At 42.3% G+C, this 23,690-nt stretch overlaps 1 protein-coding gene across 1 annotated transcript in view; it reads right to left on the reverse strand.

The window, feature by feature from the left end:
- Window positions 1-1,335: 1,335 nt before the first annotated feature.
- Window positions 1,336-23,690, reverse strand: part of slc13a3 (solute carrier family 13 member 3) — a 64,614-nt gene continuing 42,259 nt past the window's right edge. The window contains exons 10-13 of the mRNA XM_063041143.1: window positions 22,326-22,438; window positions 20,056-20,217; window positions 14,143-14,280; window positions 1,336-1,682 (exon numbers count right to left, since the gene is read on the reverse strand). Coding sequence (XP_062897213.1) covers window positions 1,527-1,682; window positions 14,143-14,280; window positions 20,056-20,217; window positions 22,326-22,438 — 569 coding nt within the window. The 3' untranslated portion in view covers window positions 1,336-1,526. The remainder of the gene's footprint in view (window positions 1,683-14,142; window positions 14,281-20,055; window positions 20,218-22,325; window positions 22,439-23,690) is intronic.

Raw genomic sequence — 23,690 nt, forward strand, 5'->3', positions numbered from 1 at the left:
CCACCCCCAGAGACTTGAGTTATAAATGGGTCTTAGACCAAAAGTAAAAAAAAGGCTTGTTATAATTCGATATTATTACGTTACTTTGTTATAATTTGATATAATTAAGTTGCTAAGTAAACAAATGGTAGGCGTTTGTATGTTAACGGTAAACATATTTGTTTAGCATAATGCCCCAGTAAAAAAACAGTTGATACACTATTAAAATAAAAGGGGAGGAGTGTACCGTATAGCCTACATTATAATAAGGGACTACTTGATGTTTTAGTGACACGTCGTTGCATGCGCTATTAGGTGCGTATTGAGCATGAGCTATTAGACGCGTGTTGATCTGTACGTGTGTGCCGAGTTTGGATTCTGCCAGTAAGGAACCATGAAACTTAAATCCCATCTCCTGCTTTTTTATTAATAGTATTGTGTGTAACCAGGCCACATACACAACAGCCATCTAAATGAATGTGTTAATTAAGCAGTTCCTCACAAATGTCACGGAGAACCTTTCAACCCTAAAAGTAAAAATATAAACCATGCTCAATCTCATTAATCATGTTACAATGTTAAATCAGAGAGCCTGGTCAAACCTGCTTGGAAATTCTTGCCTTGCTGAATTCCCATCAATAGATAGAAATGTTATTCCGCCTGCTGGCTGTGTAATAGAGGGAGTTTAACATAGAACAGTACAGCACAGAAACAGACCATTCGGCCCTCAATGTTGTGTCAAACTAGCTAAAAAGTAAATCAAAAATGGCCAAAAACTAATCCCTCCAACCAACACAATATCCAGATCCCTCCATCTTCTTCATATCCATGTGTCTAAACATGTCTTAAAAGCCTCTAATGCATTTGTCTCTACCACCAGACCAGGCATCCACCATACTCTGAATAAAAAACACACACCCCTCACATCCCTTTTGAACCTACCCCCTCTCACCTTCAAGCATGCCCTCTGGTATTAGACACTTCTACCCTGGGAAAACAGATACTTCCTGTCTACTCTTTCTATGCCTTTCATAATCTTATAAACCTCTGTCCGATCTCGCCTCAGCCACTGGCACTCCAGAGGTAACAACCCAAGTTTATCCAGCCTCTCATGATAGCACATTCACTCTAAACTAGGCAGAATCCTGGGAAACCTTTTCTGCATCTTCAAGAGACTTCCTATAGTGAGGTGAGTGGAAGTGTATGCAATACTCCAGATGTGGCCCAACCAGAGTTTTATAAAGTTCTAACATAACCTCTTGACTTTTGAATTCAACACTTTTAAATATGAGGTTTCTCCATTCTCCATCTTCAGTGCATTTTAATAATGATTATTAATGACAATACCTCTGAAAATAACTTTTTACAATTATCATTTTATATTCAATATAAAAATCATTAGTTCATATTCATTAAAATATGTGTAAGATCTGTAAATTCTTCAGGTCATTTTGCACAGTTGGGGCCGATCTAACCTTGAGAGTGTTGCTTCACAACCTCAATGTTACTTTGCTTCTCACAAGGTTTGCAACCTACGGTGCCATATATTACGCAGTGCCATTCAGGGAGATGTGAGTGAGGTTTTGCATAGGCTCTGCCCACTTGGGATAGGTGGACAAATCGAACAAGTAGTAACCCCACGTGTTCACAGCTACCATAAGCAGGAGAATCCCCATGATGTTCATGACAAACCCGGATCTTACCTGCAAAAAACAGATCCAGTCGATTAGTGCTATGTAAAGTAACTCCTTTTGTTACAAAGTTAAAAGCACTGTTGACTCTAAAATACTGAGAGCAAAGTGATAAAGTCATAGTCAAAGTAAAGTAAGTATGTATATGTCACCAAATACTATCTTGGGATTCATTTTCTCACAGGCATTTACAGGAAAGTAAAGAAGTACTTTCTGAGAAACTATAAGTAACAAAGTCTAACAAACAATCATTGTTCAAAAGAAAACCAATTGTGCAATTAATAATAAATAAAACGAATAATCCTGAGAACACGAGTTGTAAAGAGTCCTTAGGTTGTGAAATCAGTTCAGAGTTGAGGTGAGTGAAGTTATTCACACTGGTTCAGGAGTCTGATAGTTTAATGGTAATAACTACTCCTCAACCTGGTGGTGTGGGACCCAAGGCTCCCGTACCCCTGGTCCAGTAGTAGTAGTAGTAGTAGTAGTGGGAAGAGAGTATGGCCTGGATGGGAGGTGTCCTTGATGATGGAAGCTGCTTTCTTGTGGCAGCGCTCCTCGTAGGTGTGCCCAATAATGGGGAGGGCTTTCCCCATGATGGACTGGGTGAGACTTTTCCATTCCTGGGCATTGATATTTCCATACCAAGCTATGATGCCACTAGTCAGAATACTCTCCACAGTGCATCTATAGAAGTTTGTCAAAGTTTTAGATGACATGCCAAATCTACACAAACTTCTAAGAAAGCGATAAGAACATGGCTCAAAATGTCTGCAGGCATTTCTGTTGGACATATTGAGCACCAATGTCGGTGACAAGTGTATTGATAGGGGAGGATGGAAATGGTTAGGTGATGCATAAAGAAGGACTCTTTACACTGAGGCATGTGTGGCCATTTTCCTCCATCGAGAATTGACAGGATTTCCTTGTTCCCCTGGTAATGAGAACTGAATGAACTGTTCAAGGTGTACTTACTTACTGGCTATTTTGTGGCTGGTGTTTAGGGCAGCTATGAAGGTCCTCATTCTCTGTTCATGGCCACTCAGATGTAGAAGGATTCTTCATTGCTCTTTCTGTAACAGCTTTGTTTTACCATTCAGGGTGGTTAGCCCTAAGCTGAACCTCCGAACTTGGAGGTCTGGTGATCTACTCTTAGTCTGGCCTCTACCCTTTGACCTTTTTGGCATGGGTAAATGGGTAACCCTACCAAGAGCCAAAGCATAAAGCCTTGACTCCAGCTGACATAGCTCCCCGAGTCATTAAAGCATGCAAGCCTCCAATCCTCAGCAAGGTTTGGAGGTGTTCAAGGTGCGCTTTGATTGTAATACTGCACTGTCACACTATAGCACCTCCTGCCTGATTAGTAAGAGGATTGATCTGCTCTCCACACATGCCTTTGAAGAGAGAATCGATAGCAGAGAGGCTGGCAATGTTAGGAAGTCGCCCTTAGTAAATTTCCACCACTTTACAAAGAGTGGTGAATCTGTGGAATTCATTGCCAAGTCATTGGGTATATTTAAAGTGGAGGTTGATGGGTTCTTGATTAGTAAGGGTGTCAAGGTTATGGGGAGAAGGCAGGGCAATGGGGATAATAAATCAGCAAGATGGAATGGCGGAGCAATCTGGCCTAATTCTGCTGCTGTATCTTATAGTCTAGATATCAAGCCTACGGTCACTTTCCCATGGTGGTTTGGTGTGGGGGCTGGGGGAGGAATCAAAAACAAGAGGTCTTCAAAGTCAAGTTGAGTTTATTATTGTATGCACAGCTATGTGTGTGTTCTGGTAGAATGAAACACTTACTTGTAGCAGCACCATAGGCACATCGGCTTAAAGTGAGAATCCAAGTCAGAATCAGGTTTAATATCACTGGCACAAGTCGTAACGTTTGTTATTATTACACAGCAGTACGATGCAATACATAATTAAAACATTATTAAATCACAGTAAGTATATATATTTAAAAAGTTAATTAACTAAGTTGTGTGAAAGGAAAAAGAAAGTGTGAGTTACTGTTTAGGGTTCAATGTCCATTCAGCAATCTGATGGCAGAGGGAAAGAAGCTATTCCTGAATACCTGAAGGAAAGGAGTTTGAGACATAAAATATTTTAGGGAGTGGTTGATATTTGGAATGTGCTGTCAAAGGAGGTGGCAGAACCAGATACAACGATCACACCCACAAGACTTTTAGACAGGTCCTTAAATAGGCAAGAAGATTGCATCAGATTTATCACATGAACATTGAAATGCATCGTTTGTGTGAACAACCAACACAGCCCAAGGATGTGATGGGGGCAGCCCGTAAGTGTCGCCACACCTCCCAGCGCCATCATGCTATGCCACAATGCTTGGCAGAATGCAGAACCAACATACAACGAGCAGCAACAACAACAATGAACCAGAAGACAACAGCAAAACAAGCCTCTCTCCCACCCTCCTCGGGAGAAGGATTGGATTAGTGTTAATTGTTTCAATTCCTGACATAGAGTCCTAGAGCACTACAGCAGAGAAGCTAGCCCATTGGCCCATCTAGTCTGTGCCAAACTGTTATTTTGCCTAGTCACATCAACCCGTACCTGGACCATAACCCTCCATACCCCTCCCATCAAAGTACCTATCCAAACTTCTCTTCAATGTTGCAATCAAACCCGCATCCACCACTTTCACTGGCAGCTCATTCCACACTTGCACCACCCTCTGAGTGAAGAACATTCCCCTTGAGTTCCCCTTAAATATTTCACCTTTCACCCTTAAATATTTCACCCTTCACCCTTAAGCTATGAACTCTAGTTTTAGTCCCACCAAACCTCTGTGGAAAAAGCCTGCTTGCCTTTACCCTATCTATATACCCCTTATAATTTTGTATACCTCCATCAAATCTCACCTCATTCTCCTACACTCCGGGGAGTAAAGTCCGAACTGTCCAAGTCACTCAGAGAAAGTGTAAACTAAAGCTTCAGCGTAAATTCATATGATTCACCACCCATATCATCTTGTCAGTTAGCAAAAAAGATCCATTTATGCTTCTTTCTGTTTCTCATTAACCAGCAGGGCTTCTGTTTCCATCAACATGTTAGCTCCTACACCTTGGGCTTTGAAAACATTTTTTTCAATTACCTTTGACTTATCACCTTATCAAATGCCTTCTGGACTTCAAAAGAAAGAAAATTTCTGGTTCCCACTTATCCATAGCAGGTGTTACTTTTCAATGAATGCAAATAAACTGGTCAAACATGATTGTTCTAATATCAATATTTGTATTTGCTCGATTACTTTTGCATTTTTCTAAGTACTCTCTAATGGTGTCTTTATCAACAGCTTCAAATATTAAGTAATTGTTAAATAACTGACTTGTCGTTTCCAGTTTTCTGTCTCCTTCCCCTTTTGGATAAAAGATTTACATCTGCTATTTTCCGATCCACTGGAACCTGTAGCATAATATCAACACCAAGTGCTTCAGCTCCCCCAAAACTCTTACCCCCTCTCCAGATGCATATTCAGCATTCCAAAGAGCCAGTTCCCTCTATGACACTGTGGTTCATTCTTCAATCATTCTCAACACCCAATCCTCCTCCCAAAGCCACCTCTGAAGATTCACTGTCTACCATTTTTCCTTCTTGACTCCCATTGTTCAGTCACTCCTTATTTGTGATTATGTGATTAAATTCTTTCAATATAGCAAAAAGGCTGAACCTCATTTGCCATTCAACAAAATCATGACTGCTCCAGTATCTCAACTCCATTTCCCACTTGATCCCAATATTCCTTGCTTTCCTTGTCTTGAATATGACTGAGCATCTACATTTCCCTTCTAATAGAGAATTCCAAAGGCATACAACAACCTGATTGCAAACATTTACCTCACTTCAATCCTATTTAGAATATAGAACACTACAGCTTGATATTGTGCTGACCTTTTAACCTACTCTATGACCAATCTAACCCTTTCTTTCTATATAGCCCTCCATTTTTCTATCATCCATGTGCCTACCTAAGATTTTCATTAAGTGCCTCCTAATGTATCTGCCTCTACCACCACCCCTGGTAATGCATTCCACGAACCCACCAGTCTCTGTGTAAATAAACTTACCTCTGACCTCCCTCTTATAATTTCCTCTTATCACCTTAAAGTTATGCTCCTTGTATTAGCCATTTCAAAGTTCAAGGTAAGTTTTATTATCAGACTACATATATGTCACCACATACAACTCTGAGATTCATTTTTCTGTGGGCACACTCAGCAAATCTATAGAATAGTCACCGTAAATAGGATCAATGAAAGAGCTAGAGCATAGAAGATAAACTGTGTAAATGCACATATAAATAAATAGCAATAAATAACAAGAGCATGAAATAACAAGATAAAGAGTCCTTAAAGTGAGATCACATGTTGTGGGATCAGGTCAATGGATGAGTGTAGTTATCCTCTTTTGTTCAAGAGCCTGATGGTTGAGGGGTAGTAACTGTTCTTGAAGCTGGTACTGCGGGTTCTGAGGCTCCCGCACCTTCTACCTGATGGCAGCAGCGAGGAAAGAGCATTACCTGGGTGGTGACGATCTTCCATGATGGATTTCCACCCTTGGAAAAGTCTCTGGCTATCCACTCAATCTATGCCTCTTATAATTATGTTACCCTCTGTCAAATGGCCAAAACTTAATGTGAGATCATGTCTACTAATTCTACAATCATCCATTAAGTATTATCAATTTACTCAACAATTTTGCTTGTTCGTAGTCAAGTGAAGCTATATTTTCTTGTTACTCTATGCCCAAAATCAGTAGGGATAGGACCACTGACTACATATTGAGCATGACTTTGAGTGTCTCATGCAGGATAAAATTGCAAACTCTCCATTTACAATACATGAGAAGTCTGTTCAGCAATAAATGATCATTATGTGGATGGGTTCAAAGAGGCAGAATCATAAATCTGCTTACTCATCACTGTTCACTTTTTAAAAATCATTGACCTTCTTTTGGTTAAAGTTTTAGTTTATAAGCAGTGTTCTATCTTGAGCTGGACTTTCTGGTCCAAAAGTGAATGCCCTAAATCAACCACAAGTAATGCTATTTCTCAAAGGTTGTTGAATCATGGCCTGGCCATTAAATCACAAATCTGTTTAAAATTGGCTATGTGAAGGTCAATCGGGTTATTATGAATACAACTCTGAGTGCCAAGGCAAGTTTTGTCCTGTTAATAACATCTGCCAAGTTCACCAAATACATTCATAAGTAAATAATTTGGGACTTACACAGACGATAGAAAAGAATTTTTAACTTGCAGTGTGTTAGTCAAGCTATTTGTATTTATTGTGAACATTAGATATTTTGTCTGCTTTGTGATCATTGATTCCTTCTATGCAGAGTCATCACTGATTTATGACGTCCACATAGTATAACCTGGCACCCATTAGTGCAGGAAACCTCCCAAGGTACATCATGGAACGATCATCAAATGTAGATGATACCAGTCCTGTGGCTTGATGTTCTGTTGAATGTCAGTAATCACCGACTCACAATATTCATGACCCTATAATAACATAGCACCCATTAATGTGCAGGAATTAAATCCCCGCTACATGAAAAGGGAATGACTCTAAAGTTGTCATTATAAGATCATAAGACCATAAGGTATAGGAGCAGAATTAGGCTATTTGGCCCATCAAGTCTGCTGCACCATTTCATCATGACTGATCCATTTCCTTCTCAGCCCCAATCTCCCTGTCTTCTCCCCGTATCCCTTCATGCCTTGACTAATTATCAACCTTTGCCTTAAATATACCCAATTACTTGGCCTCCACAGCCACCTGTGGCAACGGCTTCTGCAGATTCACCACTCTCTGGCTAAAGAAATTCCTCCTTATCTCCATTCTAAATGGACGTTCCTCTATTCTGAGGCTGTGTCCTCTTGTCTTAGACTCTCACACTATAGGAAACATCCTCACCACATCCACTTTATTTAGGCCTTTCAACATTTGATAGGCTTCAATGGGATCCCCACTCATTCTTCTGAATTTCAGTGAGTACAGGGCCAGAGCCATCAAACACTCTACATATGATAAGGTTTTCAATCCCAGAATAATTTTCATGAACCCCTTTGAATCCTCTCCAATGTCAGCACATTATTTCTTAGATAAGGGGCCCAAATCTGCTCACAATACTCCAAGTGAGGCCTCACCAGACCCTTATAAAGCCTCAGGACTAAATCCTTGCTTTTATATTCAAGTCCTCTTGAAAAGAATGCTAACATTTCATTTGCCTTCTTCACCACCTTCCTCCTGTAGTCTCAGAACTCTTCAACATAATATGGTATTTGAAAGCAAAACTGCCACTAATAACACAATTAAATTCAGAGATTATTAAGAAGTCACAATTGGAGAAAAAAATATATGTATTTCCCATTTGTGACTTCTTAATAATTCCTGAATTTAACCACTTTACTATTGGAAGTTTTGCATTCAAATGTCAAGGCCTTAAACCCTGGAAGTCCTCTCATATCCCTCCTTAAAGTCTTCCATACGAGTGGGTTTTTGCTTCAGGTTCTATCACTGACCTACACATGAAGGGCAATTTCTAGCTGGCAATGAACCCACTGGCCTGCATGTCTTGCATGAAAGCCAATCACCCAGGGGAAACTCATGCTATCACAGGCAAAACCTGCAAACTCTATACCCAAGCTTCCTTTATGCCATGGACCAATACCATTAAGCATTAAGGTTGGGAATCCCCAGCTCTGTATGGGCATCATCAGATGCCAGGATTGAAATGGGGTCACTGGGGCTATGAGGCAGTGGCTCTATTTGTTACACCACTGTGCCACCATGGTAGCTGATTAATCCATAAGACCATAAGATATAGGAGCAGAAGTAGGCCATTCGGCCCATTGAGGCTGCTCCGCTATTCAATCATGAGCTAATCCAATTCTTCCAGTCATCCCCACTCCCCTGCTTTCACTCCATACCCTTTGATGCCCTGGCTAATCAAGAAACTATCTATGCTGCCTTAAATACACCCAATAACTTAGCCTCCACAGCCACTTGTGGCAACAAATTCCACAGATTTACCACCCTCTGACTAAAGTCATTTCTCCGCATCTCAGCTCTAAAAGGACGTCCTTCAATCCTGAAGTCATGCCCTCTTGTCCTAGAATCCCCGACCATGGGGAATAATTTTGCCAGATCTAACCTGTTCAGGCTTTTTAACATTCGGAATGTTTCTATGAGATCCTCCCTCATTCTCCTGAACTCCAGGAATACAGCTCAGGAGCTGCCAGACGTTCCTCATACGGCAACTCTTTCATTCCTGGAATAATTCTCGTGAATCTTCTCTGAACCTTCTCCAATGTGAGTATATCCTTTCTAAAATAAGGAGCCCAAAACTGCACACAATACTCCAAGTGAGGTCTCACAATTGCCTTATAGAACCTCAACATCACATCCCTGCTCTTATATTATGTACCTCTTGAAATGAATGCCAACATTGCATTCGCCTTCTTCACAATTGACTCAACATGGAGGTTAATCTTTAGGGTACCTTGCACAAGGACTCTCAAGTCCCTTTGCATCTCTGCATTTTGAATTCTCTCCCCATCTAAATAATAGTTTGCCTGTTTATTTCTTCCACCAAAGTGCATGACCATACACTTTCCGACATTGTATTTTATTTGCCACTTCTTTGCCCATTCCCCTAAACTACCTAAGTCTCTCTGCAGGCTGTCTGTTTCCTCAACACTATCCGCTCCTCCACCTATCTTTGTATCATTGCCAAATTTAGCCACACATCCATTAATACTGTAGTCCAAATCATTGACATACATCGTAAAAAGTAATGGTCCCAACACTGACTCCTGTGAAACCCCACTCTCTATTTTCTGCCGATCAGCTAATGCTCCACCCACGCTAGTAACTTCCCTGTAATTCCATGGGCTCTTACCTTGCTAAGCAGCCTCTTGTGCGGCTCCTTATCAAAGTCCTTCTGAAAATCCAAATACATCACGTCTACTGCTTCGTGCCACAATTTTATGCATTGGCTGCATCGACCTTACCAGATCCCCATCTGGTAGGGGACGAGGGGACTACTGCACAAGATTGAAATAAGCTGCAGAGAGTTGTAAGGTCAGCTAGCTGATCACGAGCATCAGCCTCACCAGCATCCAGGACATCTTCGAGGAGCGATGCCTTAAAAAGGTAGCACCCATCATTAAGGACCCCATCACCCAGGATATGCCTTGTTCTCATTGCTACCATCAGGATGGAGGTACAGGAGCCTGAAGACACACACTCAGCGATTCAGGAACACCTTCTTCCCCTCTGCCATCTGATTTCTGAATGGACAATGAACTCATGATCACTACCTCACTACTTTTTTATTTCTATTTTTGGTACTACTTCTTTACTTCTCCGTGGATTGTCACCTTGTCGCGGTGGAGAGGCTTGTGTGGTCCTATGATCCCGAGAGTGATGCCGTCTGGAGCTATGCTCCTGGTGGGGTCACCCATGGTGGTAAGGTGGAGGGTGAGGTCCCTGACAAAGAACAATCCAACCAAGACCTCAACAGTGGAACAGGCAGATGAAGTTACTTCGAACTCATTGACTGTGAAGGCGGATGAAGGCTGCATCAAATCCATCAGCTCCAATCATCGTGGTTTCCATGCCATTGGAATCAGTTGGTTGTTTTGTGAAGTATTGTGTGCTTCTTGGAGTGCAACATCAAGTACACATTAAACAAATACACGCACAGGCATCTTCGCTCTGTATGGAATGAAGACCATCATTCTCGACCTCGAGGGATAGCCACGACGATGATGACTACTTCTTTAATTTAACTATTTAATGTACTTATACTTACTGTAATTCACAGTTCTTTTATTAAAATATATTGTAATGTACTGCTGCGGCAAAGACATCAAATTTCATGACATGTGCCAGTGATATTGAACCCGATTCTGACTCATTTGGATAGTGTACCATATAGCCTACATTATAATAAGGGACTACTTTATGTTTTAGTAACATGTTGCATGCGCTATTAGGCGCATATTGATCTGTACGTGTGTGTCGAGTTCGAATTCTGCCAGTAAAGAACCATGAAACTTAGCTCCCGTCTCCAGTGTTTTTTTACTAATGGCATTGTTGTGTAACCAGGCCACATACACAACAAATTGGCGACGAGGTTAATGAACCTACATCTTATCATAACGCCGGGTTTTAGTTGATAATGACACTCGGAAGAAGAGCACAAGGAAAAAACCAAGGAGCGGGAGAAGGAGGCAGAGTGCGGATGCGAGTCAGAAAGGAAGCTGGAGCACAGCCGGGGTCGGGAATGTTAGAAGACTAAGAGACACAGTTGTAGCCGCAGCACATCTAGGTGAGACCACAGCCAGTGCTGACCCCCAGAGGTTGAGGGTCTGCCTGCCCCAGAGGGGAGATAAAAAGGAGCGACACATGCATCAAGACGGAGTGAGCTCGTAGCAGAAAGGACACGTGAGTCAAAAAGAAAACAAGGGTAAAATGGGGCTAAATTAACATAACAAAAATAGTGATGATTGGAATCATTACAACATTTGATAGTGGCATTGAAGACTGGGCAACTTACACTGAGGGAGTGGAGTTATATTGTGAGGCTAACGGTGTTAATGATGTAAAGAAAGCCAGCATCTTACTCACTATTATGGGAGCAAAAACACATGGGCTGCTACGGAGTTTGTTAACCCCTGAAAAGCCAGCTGACAAAACGTTCAAGCAAATAGTAGACACTCTCCAACAGCACCTAAACCCCAAACCACTAGTCATTGCTGAAAGATTTAAATTACACAAATGGAATCAGAGCAAAAATGAAAGCATTTCTGAATATTGTGCTGAATTGCGCAAATTATCAAAACATTGTCAATTTGGAGCTGTCTATCGGATGCATTGAGGGACAGGTTAGTGTGTGGCATGCACTGTGAAACCACACAGAAGAACCTCCTGTGTGAAAAAGATCTTACATTAGGAAGGCGTTGAACATTGCAATATCAATGGAAACAGCAGCACGGGGTGCTTCAGAGATACAACAAAAATCTCTGGAATATGCTACAAATAAAGTGTCACTGAACGGAAAGGAAGGAAAGAAATGTTACCGTTGTGGGAACATGCTGAACAGAAATGAAGGAAAGAAACATTACCATTGTGGGAACAGGTCACATGACCCTGATGACTGTTGGTTTAAAGACAAAGAATGCAGAAACTGCGGCAAACAGGGTCACACTGGCAGAGTATGCAAAGCTAGTAAACAGCAGAAAAAGGACAAAATACAGAGAAACAAGGAACTTCAGAAAGGAAAATACAACAATGTACACAAAATGGAAGAAAGCAGTTCTGATGAAAATGACTCAGACAAAAGTGAATTGTCCTGTTTGAAACTTCACAGCGTGAAAGGGACAGATGATCGAAGAGTAATATGGATCACTCCACAAGTGGCAGGCGTGAGGTTGAAAATGGAGTTGGGAACAGGCTCAGCTTTAACAGTGATCTCTGTACACGACTACAAATGACTGCTCACATACCTCTGAAATGAACTAAACTACTGCTAAAGACTTACACAGGACAGAAAGTGCATCCCAAAGGTAAAATTAAAGTGACAGAGACCTACGGAGACAAAGCTCAGCAGATGAACCTCTATGTACTGAAAAAGGGAGGACCACTGTTGCTGGGACGTGAATGGCTCAGGAAAATCCAGTTGGATTGGCACACCATCAAGGCACTAGATGTATCAACAAAGGAGGACAACTTGGCAGGGAAGATGTCCGCAGCTCTCCTCTCACCCATTGTCGACTATTACAACGATGAGGAGCTAGACAGCATCAACGATGAGGACGAATGCGGTATCCGTGGCTGCGACTCAGATGAAGATACAGAGGATGTAAGGGAGATAGATATTGCCAATAAGCAGGATGATGAAGACCTCCTAGAAGTAAAAGAGCAGATGTACCAGGAGAAATTGACATCTCTCAAAAGACATCTCTCAAATGAAATGCAGAGCTCTTTCTGCAACTGGAGACAGAACAAGTGGAAAGGAATGATATTAAATAGAAAAAAGTAGCTGTGAAGGAATTTGAAGATAAAAAGATAGAGTTAGAAGAAAAGAAAAAGATGATTGAGAATGAGATGCTAAGAATGGGACTCACAGGAGATTCTATGGCGGTAAAGCCAATAATGACTAGGAAACTAAGGAGGAGGCCTAATGACCCCGGTCCAGTTACAGACAAAAGACGAAAACCTGCACCTGCGCAGTTAAATTACTTGCTAACAGATTAACAGATAATGGAAGATCTGTGAACTCTCAGTAAGCTTAAATCTCTGAAAAGTCCATCATCTCCGTCTTCTCCTGAGCATCTTCCCAGCATTCCTGCTGAATCACCAGCACAAAGAGATGAAGCAGGAATAGAAGATGGAAAGTTATATTACGATAAGAGATGGTATCATAAAGGTCAGGCTAACTATTTGGAATCTAAGGAGAATACGAAGATTGGCTGTGTAATTAGCTCAGTTGGAACAAATGAGATATGTGTAAGGAAGACAGTGATAGCACAAAGATGCGTGTATATCTAGGACAGCTGCACAGAGGAGGTGATCTGCTGCCTAGAACTCTTAGCAAGTTGGAGGCACACACCTTCTTAACTCCCTATGCTCAGAGGTCAACTTTTCATGACTTTTGTATGGAAATCTGTATTAAAACAAACAAGTTTATTGACAGACTGAAGAACACACTATTTGAAGACACTTTCCAATACCATCTCAGTTTTGATGATTGTACATATTTTTAAGAATAACATTCACCTTTTCACGGATTTCACTTTGCTTTTGTCATCTTTGCAAGATGGAGGTGACTACTCTTTATGGCTGGAACCTACCAATTTGTGGATTGTTCAACTTATTCCAGACAATAGAGTGAAGACCTATTTGCTTCAGTGCCGGACAATCTAGAGAAGACCTCCCCCAGAGACTTGAGTTATAAATGGGCCTTAGACCAAAAGTTTAAAAAAAGGCTTGTTATAATTCGATATTATTACATTACCTTGTTATAATTTGATATAATTAAGTTGCTAAGTAAACAAATGGTAGGCATTTGTATGTTAAGGGTAAACATATTTGCTTAGCATAATGCCCCAGTAAAAAAACAGTTGATACACTATTAAAGTAAAAGGGGAGGAGTGTACCGTATAGCCTACATTATAATAAGGGACTACTTTATGTTTTAGTAACACGTTGTTGCATGCGCTATTAGGCACATATTGAGCATGCGCTATTAGGCGTGTATTGATCTGTACGTGTGTGTCGAGTTCGAATTCTGACAGTAAAAAACCATGAAACCTAACTCCCATCTCCAGCATTTTTATTAATAACATCGTTGTGTAACCAGGTCACATACACAACAGATAGAAATTCCATCAATGAAATGCCCACTTTGGCTCAGAGGCTACAAGATAAATCGTACATACCATATCCTTGACCTTTAGGTGGCCTGTGGCAAACGCAATGGAATTTGGAGGCGTTGATATCGGCAGCATGAAAGCATAGGAGCACACAACAGTCGCTGGGACCATGAGGAACAGAGGGTTCACCCTCATCCGGAGAGACTGGAATAAATGATTAGCACATAGCGTGAGATGCTGTCTTCATGAACAAGCACAGCTTACCAAACACCAGTTGCACTGATGTCTGAGACACGTACATACTGCTACCTCAAAGTACATCCTCAGTTGGCATTTCATATTGAGAGCATGCTTCAATTATAATGCAACAGGCACACAACTTGCTTTGGTGCAGCGCTTCCAATATCGTCAAAAATCTCAGGGTTCCTACAAAGGAGTGTTAGCAGGCAGCATCGAATGCCGACTTGGATAGGAGGTTGCTTGGAGAGCCGATGGAAGCTTGTTCAAATAGGCAAGTTCTTAAACTACAGAGGACTGGAGGTGTATGGAGGGGATTCTACAGCGGAGGCTCCAACGTGCATGGATTGAACGAAGCTGCGGAGAGTTATAGAATCAGACAGCTCCACCGCAGACACAACCCTCCCCACCATCAAAGGCATCTTCAAAGGTGTACTCAAGGAGGTAGCATCCATCACTGAAATCCCTCTCTATCCCGGGCATGGCCTCTTCTCATTACTACCATCAGGGAGGAGCTACGGGAGCCGAAAGATGCACATTCAACATTTTAGGAACAGCTTCTTCCCCTCTGCCATTGGACTTCTGAGTGGGCCATGAATCCATGAACACTGCCTTACTATGCGATACACACACAAAATGCCAGAAGTACTCAGCAGGTCAGGCAGCGTCTATGGAAAAGAGTAAGCAGGCGACGCTTCGGGCTGAGACCCTTCATCAGGACTGAGAAGGAAGGGGATAAGTCAGAACACCTCACCATTCCTCTTTTGCACTATTTATATACATATTTATTGTTTGATTGTAATTTATAGTAATTGTTTGTGTATTGCCACAAAATAACTAAATTTCACAACGTATGTCAGTGGGAGGTTACTGCAGTTTACAGAATTTGGAAGCGTGGAGTGACTCAAAGGCAGAGATGAAAATCTTAAGATTTGTTAAAGATCTGTAGCCTACATCGGTCAAAGTTCAAGTCAATTTATAACTACTTTTACTTAGGAAAGTTACCTTAAATGTTACAATGCCTTATGTTATGAGTATAGGCAGCACAGGCTAAGCCAGGGGTCCCCAACCTATTTCACACTGCGGACCGGTTTCATATTGACAATATTCTTGTGGACCGGCCAACTGGGGGGGGGGGTGGTGGTGGTGGTAGGGTTGCCAACGGACAAGAGTAGCAGTCAAATACGCTGGGTTTACCCCGAGATAGACTACAATGACCATGAAGCCTTGCGCGGGTAACAGCGCGCATGTGTGTACGATATTTTTTTCCACAAATCGTTTTTGGCGATTCTGTAAGGGGGGGGTGGGGGGTTAATCACAACCGGAATATCGGTGATAAGTGGCTAATACACTCAATTTCACTTCTAAAAGGATTTATCTAACGAATTTAATATTAAACACACAGCGCATATTTTCCTCGCATGAATATAGTGATAAGTCAATTATCAGGGGAGCTTGAAGTAAGTGTTGAACGAACTTCCAGTAGAAGTGTTAGAGGCAGGTTTGATATTATCATTTAAAGAAAAATTGGATAGGTATATGGACAGGAAAAGAATGGAGGGTTATGGGCTGAGTGCAGGTCGGTGGGACTAGGTAGAGTAGCGTTCAGTACGGACTAGAAGGGGAGAGATGGCCTGTTTCCGTGCTGTAATTGTTATATGGTTATATAAGTCAATAGCATCATAACATTTTAAGTAATGTTTGCATATTAAACACACAGCACATATTTTCCCCGTATGAACATATAAAATCATTGCAACACACCAATATCGCTGAATCAGTGGGAGCCCTGGGCTTGTTTCCCTGCAACGATACGGTCCTATCAAGAGGTGATGGGAGACAATGATACTCGAAGGGGGTTCCTTATGTCCAGTCTATTCCGCAATTTAATTTTCGTTGCATTCGTTGCAGATATGTTGGAAATGGAAGCAACGTTTTCAGTGCTTTCGTGGCTATCTCAGGATTTTTAGCCTTGACTTTGATCCAGAATGCCGGCAGAGATGTTATGTCAAACATACTTTTCAGCCCGCCGTCATTTGCAAGCTCGAGGAGTTGATCTCCTTCCCACGCTGAAATGGATGACACGCGAGTAATGACCTCGCATGCGTAATGGCTCAACAGTGGGCGTGACAGGGAATGAGGAAAAGTGCAGCTGACTCCTATCGCCAAATCATATCGCTTCCTTGCGGCCCGGGAGCACATGCTTTGCGGTCCGGTGGCTGGGGACCGCTGGGCTAAGCTACCACAATTCCTTGAGAGGGTGGCCGAACAAAAGAAGTAAAAAAAAACCAATTTTCCTGGTTAAACAAGTGGATGTGCTTTCTAGACTGAAAAAAAAACATGAGATGCAAGTTGAATAACAACTTCAGATTTTAACTAAATAACATGGAATTGGAAATCTGGTGCTGTGACTGATGTTCATTAAGCTGCTGGGACGTCACAGAAACCCACTGAGCTCACTGGGACAAAAATTTGGCCAAAGTGTGACTCCAGTCCCACATCGATATGATTGGCTCTGAAGTGATTGCCCTCAGATAGTGCCTTGTAATCTCTTCAGTTTTACCGAACAGGTAAAAATATTATCAAACAGAGGGCAGGGTTCATGTGCTGGCAGGTAACTCAGCATTAACCACCAGCCTCACCAGTGAGGTCAACAGCATGCAAAGCGATTTAAAAAATTGGACGAGCCTCCATGTTTCTCAATGAAGTAGAGGACATTTCTTCTTTGGTCATGATGGATCTTGGGAGAAGGCTACCACATAAACTGTCCACTTAAATACTACCTGAGGTTAACAACGGTCCTTTAGTTCATCGTCAATGCTAGATGATAGAGGGGGAAAAAAGTGTGTGCCCATTTAAGATGAGGTCCTGAAGGAGCAACACCTCATATTCTGTTTAGAAAACCTCCAACCTAACAGCACAAACATTGATTTCTCTAACTTCTGGACATTTCTCTCCCTGCCTTTTCTCTCTTTTTCCATTCCCCGTTCTGGCTCCCCTTTTACTCTTTTTTCTCCTCAGCTGCCCATCACTTTCCTCTGGTGCCCCTCCTTCTTCCCTTTCTCCCATGGTCCACTCTTCCCTCCTATCAGATTCCTTCTTCTTTAGCCCTTTACCTCTTCCACCAATCACCTCCCAGCTCCTCACTTCATTCCCCCCTCCTCCACCCACACACCTTCCCACTATCCCCCGCCAGCTTGTACGCATTCCCCTCGCCCCCACCATTTTAGTCTGGCTTCCCCCTTCTTTTCCAGTCCTGGTGAAGGGTTTTGACCCAAAACATTCCTCTCCATAGATGTTGCCTGACCTGTTGAGTTCCTCCATTTTGTGTGTGTTCCAAAGCAGAGACCAGTCCTTTGACTTACCCAGCCATGAAACTCAGATTTATTGGCCAGAAAGGTACTTTGCCACTCAATTCTTAATTGTCTTGAACTAAAGGTCTTTCTGAGACAGTTCAGTGGGCAAATAAGAGTAAACAACATTTTTGTGAGTGTACTCGACAGACCCCATCCACAGATGGACAATATATTGCAACATACAAAATGCTGGAGGAACTCAGGTAGCATCTATGTAGGGAAGTAAATAGCCAATGTTTCGGGCCAAGACCCTTCAGAGGACTGCAAAGGAAGGGGGAAGAAGCCAGAATGAATGGATGGGGGAGTGGAAGGAGTACACACCGGCAGGTGATAGGTGAGGGCAATATATTTACCTGTTTTGTGAGAATTCCATTAATACCAGCCCCCTTTTTCCAGATTTGCTTGTGTAGTTAGTGAACTGAATTTAAATTCCCCAGATACCATGTTGGTGTTTGAACTCGAGTCCAGGAGTGGTTCTAGTTTTTCAAAGTTCAAAGTACAGTTATTATCAAGGTCTGTATACACTATACAACTCCTTACAGGCAGCCACAGAACAAGAAACCCAAAAGACTGAAAACCCCCCATGTTCAGAGAGAAAGAGAAACAAAGCAAATCGTGCAAACAATGAAAGTAAGCAAACTGTGTGCAGAGCGAAAGTGAGTCCTCAGACACAAAGCTGAAAGCAGCCAGAGCAGGAGCAGGCCACAGCCTCAGTGCAGTGAAGAGCAGTGTAAACGTCACAGAGCCCCGAGCAGCTGGAGAAGGCTGTGAGTTCAAGTCCAGTCAAGGGACGCCCGTATGAAAATGGAATGACATCCCGTTGGAGCTTGGCACTGTTGGTGTTACTTTCTTTACAATGTGACATTATATTTAAAGGTTTGTCACATGTACATCGAAACATACAGTGAAATGTGGCCGTGTACATCAAACCAAATCAGCAAGGATTATGCCGTGGACAAATGTCGTCACTCCTCTGGCATCAACACAGCATGCCCACAGCTCACTGACCCTAAACCCAAGTCTTTGGAACGTGGAAGGAAACTGAGCAGAGAAAGGAAGCACACGCGGTCACAGGGAGAATGTACAAACTCCTTACAGCTGAACACCAACGCTCTGTCCGCCAGAGAAAGCAGGATCTCCCAGTGGCCACACATTTTAATTCCACGTCCCATTCCCGTTCTGATATGTCTATCCACGGCCTCCTCTATCGTCAAGATGAAGCCATACTCAGGTTGGAGGAACAACACCTTATATTCCGTCTGGGTAGCCTCCAACCTGATGGCATGAACATTGACTTCTCTAACTTCCGTTAATGCCCCACCTCCCGTTCTCACCCCATCCCTTATTTATTTATTTATTTGTTTATTTATTTGATTAGTTAGTTAATTAATTAATTCCCCCCTTTTTTCTCTCTCTGTTCCTCTCACTATAACTCCTTGCCTGCTCTCCATCTTCTTCTGGTGCTCCCCTCCCTCTTTCTTTCTCCCTAGGCCTCCTGCCCCATGATCCCCTCCCTTCTCCAGCCTTGTATCCCTTTTGCCAATCAACTTTCCAGTTCCTAGCTCTATCCCTGCCCTTCCTGTCTTCTCCTATCACTTTGGATCTCCCCCTCCCCTTCCCACTTTCAAATCTCTTACTATCTCTTCTTTCAGTTAGTCCTGACGAAGGGTCTGGGCCTGAAATATCGACTGTACCTCTTCCTATAGATGCTGCCTGGCCTGCTGCGTTCACCAGCATTTTGTGTGTGTTGCTTGAATTTCCAGCATCTGCAGATTTCCTCGTGTTTGCGTCCTTACAGAGAGTGCTAGGAATCAGCTGGCGCTGTAAAGCAGCGAACCATGACGCCCTTTTCTGCTGACTCTGTCTCTGCTTTCTCATGAGGGTGCAAAATATTCCATGAAGAATGTTGTGTATTTAATATTTCAATAATAGTTGAGTAATGTTGTATATATTCTGTATATTGTTTGATTAAGCATTCTTCAAGTAATTCATTCTGGGTTATATGTATAAATTCGCGAATTGCATATGTCACCACGCTACCATAGGATATGTGCACGCCTCACTTGAGTTAAACCCAAAGTTAGACCCATATTCCCAGACTGCTTGTCTTCCTTTGAATTAGTTTAATGTTTTAAAGTTACAAAACATAACAGAAGATTTTTAAGGAGGGGCAAAAAACATTTTTACCAAAATTGTTTTTGCAAATGTTATTATTGATTTCAACAAAGTTCTCTTCTGTTTGCAACTTTGGAATTTAAACTTTGTGTGGTCCTAGAGTGTTCAAAGTGAAGGTAAAGCTACAAAAGCACTTTGGCTGCAATGTCTTGTGTTTGAGAAAGGCAAGATCTTCTTTCAGCTTCCTGTATTTTCAAATGTGGAAACTCACCAGCTTAATTAAAACAGGTAGTAGTATTATAATGGTGGCAGTGTTGCTGGCAAATTCAGTGAAGCACGTCACTAGCAAAGAGACCAGTATGAGAGCGATGCTTGGCTTGACGTTCACGAGGGGGTAAAGCTGGTTACTGAGCCAGACAGACAGTCCCGAGGCCTAGAAAGCAAAGGCAGCAGACTCAGTAAAGCTCTGAGGTGAATAAAATAAGAATCGAAAACAAAGACATTGTAATAGCTGGAGAAACCAGACACCCTAATTGGTGGCTTGTTTGTCACCATCGGGGCAGCGCAGTGGTGTAGCGGTTGATGTAACACTATTGCAGCAGCAGCTATTGGGGCTTCAGTTCTGACGCCATCTGGAAGGAGTCTTCCCATTCTCCTCATAACTACATGGGTTTCCTCCAAGTGCTTTGGTTTCCTCCCACATTCCAAAGACATAGGGGTTAGTAGGTTAATGGGTCACATGGGTATAATTGGACCGGAAAGGCTCGTTGGGCTGAAAGGGCCTCTTACTGTGCTGTATCTCCAAACCAGGGGTTCCACAGACCCCTTGCTTAATGGTATTGGTCCATGGCATGAAAAATGTTGGGAACTCCAGTTTTAAACAAACAAACAAAATGTTCATATCTGCCAACTAGTCTCCCAGTGATTGAAGACCTGGCCAGGAATCTGGGGTCTGCTAGTTTTATTGTATACCCAATGCAACAAAACAAAGCACTTAATGCAACAAATGCTCTGACATTACGCTGCAGTAAATTAATTTGGTTATAGTATGAGGGATTATTTTTTGCCCTTGGCTTCATTTTGAAGCATATCAAGAATCCTGACATTTCCAAGTGAGCCCTGTCGATAACCCGCATGATCTTCCACCCCTTCAAACTAATGAGAGTGAATGGATTCGTAGCTCTGCAAATAAAAATAATTCATAGTCTGCATTCCAAGTCCCATGCCAAATTTTGATCTGCAGTACCAGTAACAAGTACACAGATTCAGTAAGAATAATATTTCTTTTGATTGTTGTAACAGACTTCCAGGGAGCTAGGCAGCACCATTAATAATTGGAGGTTAAGCTGCAAAATTGGTCATTTTTTAAAACAATATTTTAAGTAAAATTATTTTGGGGTGGCGCAGTAGCATAGCGGTTAGCATCAGCAATGGTGATTCAATTCCACCGCGGTCTTTGTGTTCTCCCCACGATTGCGTGGCTTTCCGCTGACTGCTCCGGTTTCAGCCCACAGCCCAAGGATTAGATTAGATTATGAGGACACTCAGTCCTCACTTATTGCCATTTAGAAATGCATGCATGCATTAAGAAATGATACAATGTTTCTCCAGAGTGATAGCACACATAAACAGGTCAAACCAAAGACTAACACCGACAAAACCACATAATTATAACATATAGTTATAACAGTGCAAAGCAATACCATAAATTGATAAAGAACAGACCATGGGCACAGTAAAAAAAAATCTGAAGTCCCGATCGACTCCTATAGTCCCCAATAGCAGGCGGCAAAAAGGGAGAAACTCCCTGCCATAATCCTCGAGGCACCGACAACTGCCAATGCCTTGGAAGCAGCCGACCACAGCCGACACCGAGTCCGTCCATCCGAAAACTTCGAGCCTCCGATCAGCCCCTCCGATACAGCCTCCCGAGCGCCATCCTCTGCCGAGCGCCTTCGACCTCGTCCCGGTCGCCAAAACAAGCAAAGCCGAGGACTCAGAGGCTTACTCCTCCGGAGATTCCGGTTACCACACAGTAGCGGCGACAGCGCAGCGGGCATTTCAGAAGTTCCTCCAGATGTTCCTCCGTGCTCTCACGTCTGTCTCCATCAAATCAGAACTGGGCACGGTACCCTACTTAACAAATACAGATATCATTCTGGAACGGCCGCGCGCGCTGCGTCGCGCCACCATCTTCTCCTCCTCCTTGTTCCTTTCTGTGACTTGTGGCTCATTGGATGGCATTTTTGCCACTTCTTAACAGCATTTTTTCTGTTTTTTTACAAGGCTGACCTGTTGGCTTGGCAGTCAACCCAGCAAGGATGGAAAGCATGCAAGGAGCCAGCCGGAATCTCAGCCGGGCCCACTCACCTTGAAGTCCACTGTGGGTGCCACTACACTGCTGGCTGGCTAAAAGATATACAGGTTAGTAGGCTAATTGGTCACGGGGATGTAATTGGGCCGGAAGGATCTGTTACCGTGCAGTATCTCTAAATAAAATAACAATGAAGTACAAGGATATCAAATCTCTGTGATACGTACCTCACAGCCTTTGGCTATGGCGTAACCTCCGCCAGTCAACAGGATCACATTCCAGGGCAAGTTACTTTGGATTTTCGACCAGGATAGCAGGGGTGGATTTGTTTTCCCTGAGGCTGGAGAAGAAAAATTGAGGACAAAATAAAAAGATGAAGAGCATTAATGTCTTGTCACTGAGAAAGCTTGTTAATTAGCAAACCGAGGAAGAAGAGTGAGTGGTTCTCAATGGCCTCAAAGATGATCGACACCTGTAACAGCAAACACCATCCCCAACACCAAGTTATGTAGAATATTCAAGGCAGGGAAAATTCCCAAGGCACTTCATAGAACATAGAACAGTACAGTACAGTACAGGGAAAGGCCCTCTAGAGGCCCATAATTTGTGCTAAACTAATTAAGCAATTTATACTTGATGAAGACTTTGGCCTGAAATATTGATTGTTTATTCCTCTGCATAGATGCTGCCTGACCTGCTGAGTTCCTTCAGCATTTTGTGCGTGTTATTCTGGATTTCCAGCATCTGCAGAATCTCTTGTGTTTATGACACCTAAACCTTCAGCCTGCACACAGTCCATATTCCTCCATTCTCTGCATGTATCGAAAAGCCTATTAAAACACCCCTATCGCATCTGCCTCCAGCATAACGAGAATGGGGTTGAGAGGAATAGTAAATTAATGGGCTGGATGGCCTAATTCTGCTCCCTTGTCTTAAGGCCTTATAACCATCTCAGGTATGTTACTGGATAACATATAACACAAACTACATCAGAAGATATTAGGGCAGGTGTTTCTGAGCTTCTGAGCTATTATTGGTGCATAATAAAGAACTTCATTTCCCAGTGGGCAATAGGGGCAGTTCACCCGGAACCGGAAGTTTCAATGGTGAGCAGATTGCACATGCTCAGTGTTGAGCAGATTTCAGTAATAAAATATTCTTGCATTAAGCCCACACTAAGTTTGTCTTTCCTAAGTGCAAACATAAGAGAGAGTGATGGTGCTCGCTACAGGTTCCAATGCTTACTTTCCAATTAAATATGATAACCAGGCTATAAAAATCCCAGTTAAAAAAAAAGGTTGAGTTTAATCGAGCAAACTTTTCAGCATTTACAGGCACATGTTTGACATGTAACTGTTTTACTCTCTAACAATGTAACATGTAAATCATTTTAATAAATAACGATATCCTTGATAACGCAAGTAAAGAGTCACCCAGCACGATCTTCTCTGCAAACTCTACTGGTTAAACACAGTTTATTAGACTGAATTATAAAGTTATGTTCATTATGGATCCCTCAAAGAGAGCAGCATCCGTCACTAAAGACCCGCACCAATGGCTCATAGGTTTCATTTAATATCTGAGAATGTATA

The sequence above is a fragment of the Mobula hypostoma genome, chromosome 2 (assembly GCF_963921235.1).
Source record: "Mobula hypostoma chromosome 2, sMobHyp1.1, whole genome shotgun sequence".
Lineage (NCBI taxonomy): Eukaryota > Metazoa > Chordata > Chondrichthyes > Myliobatiformes > Myliobatidae > Mobula > Mobula hypostoma.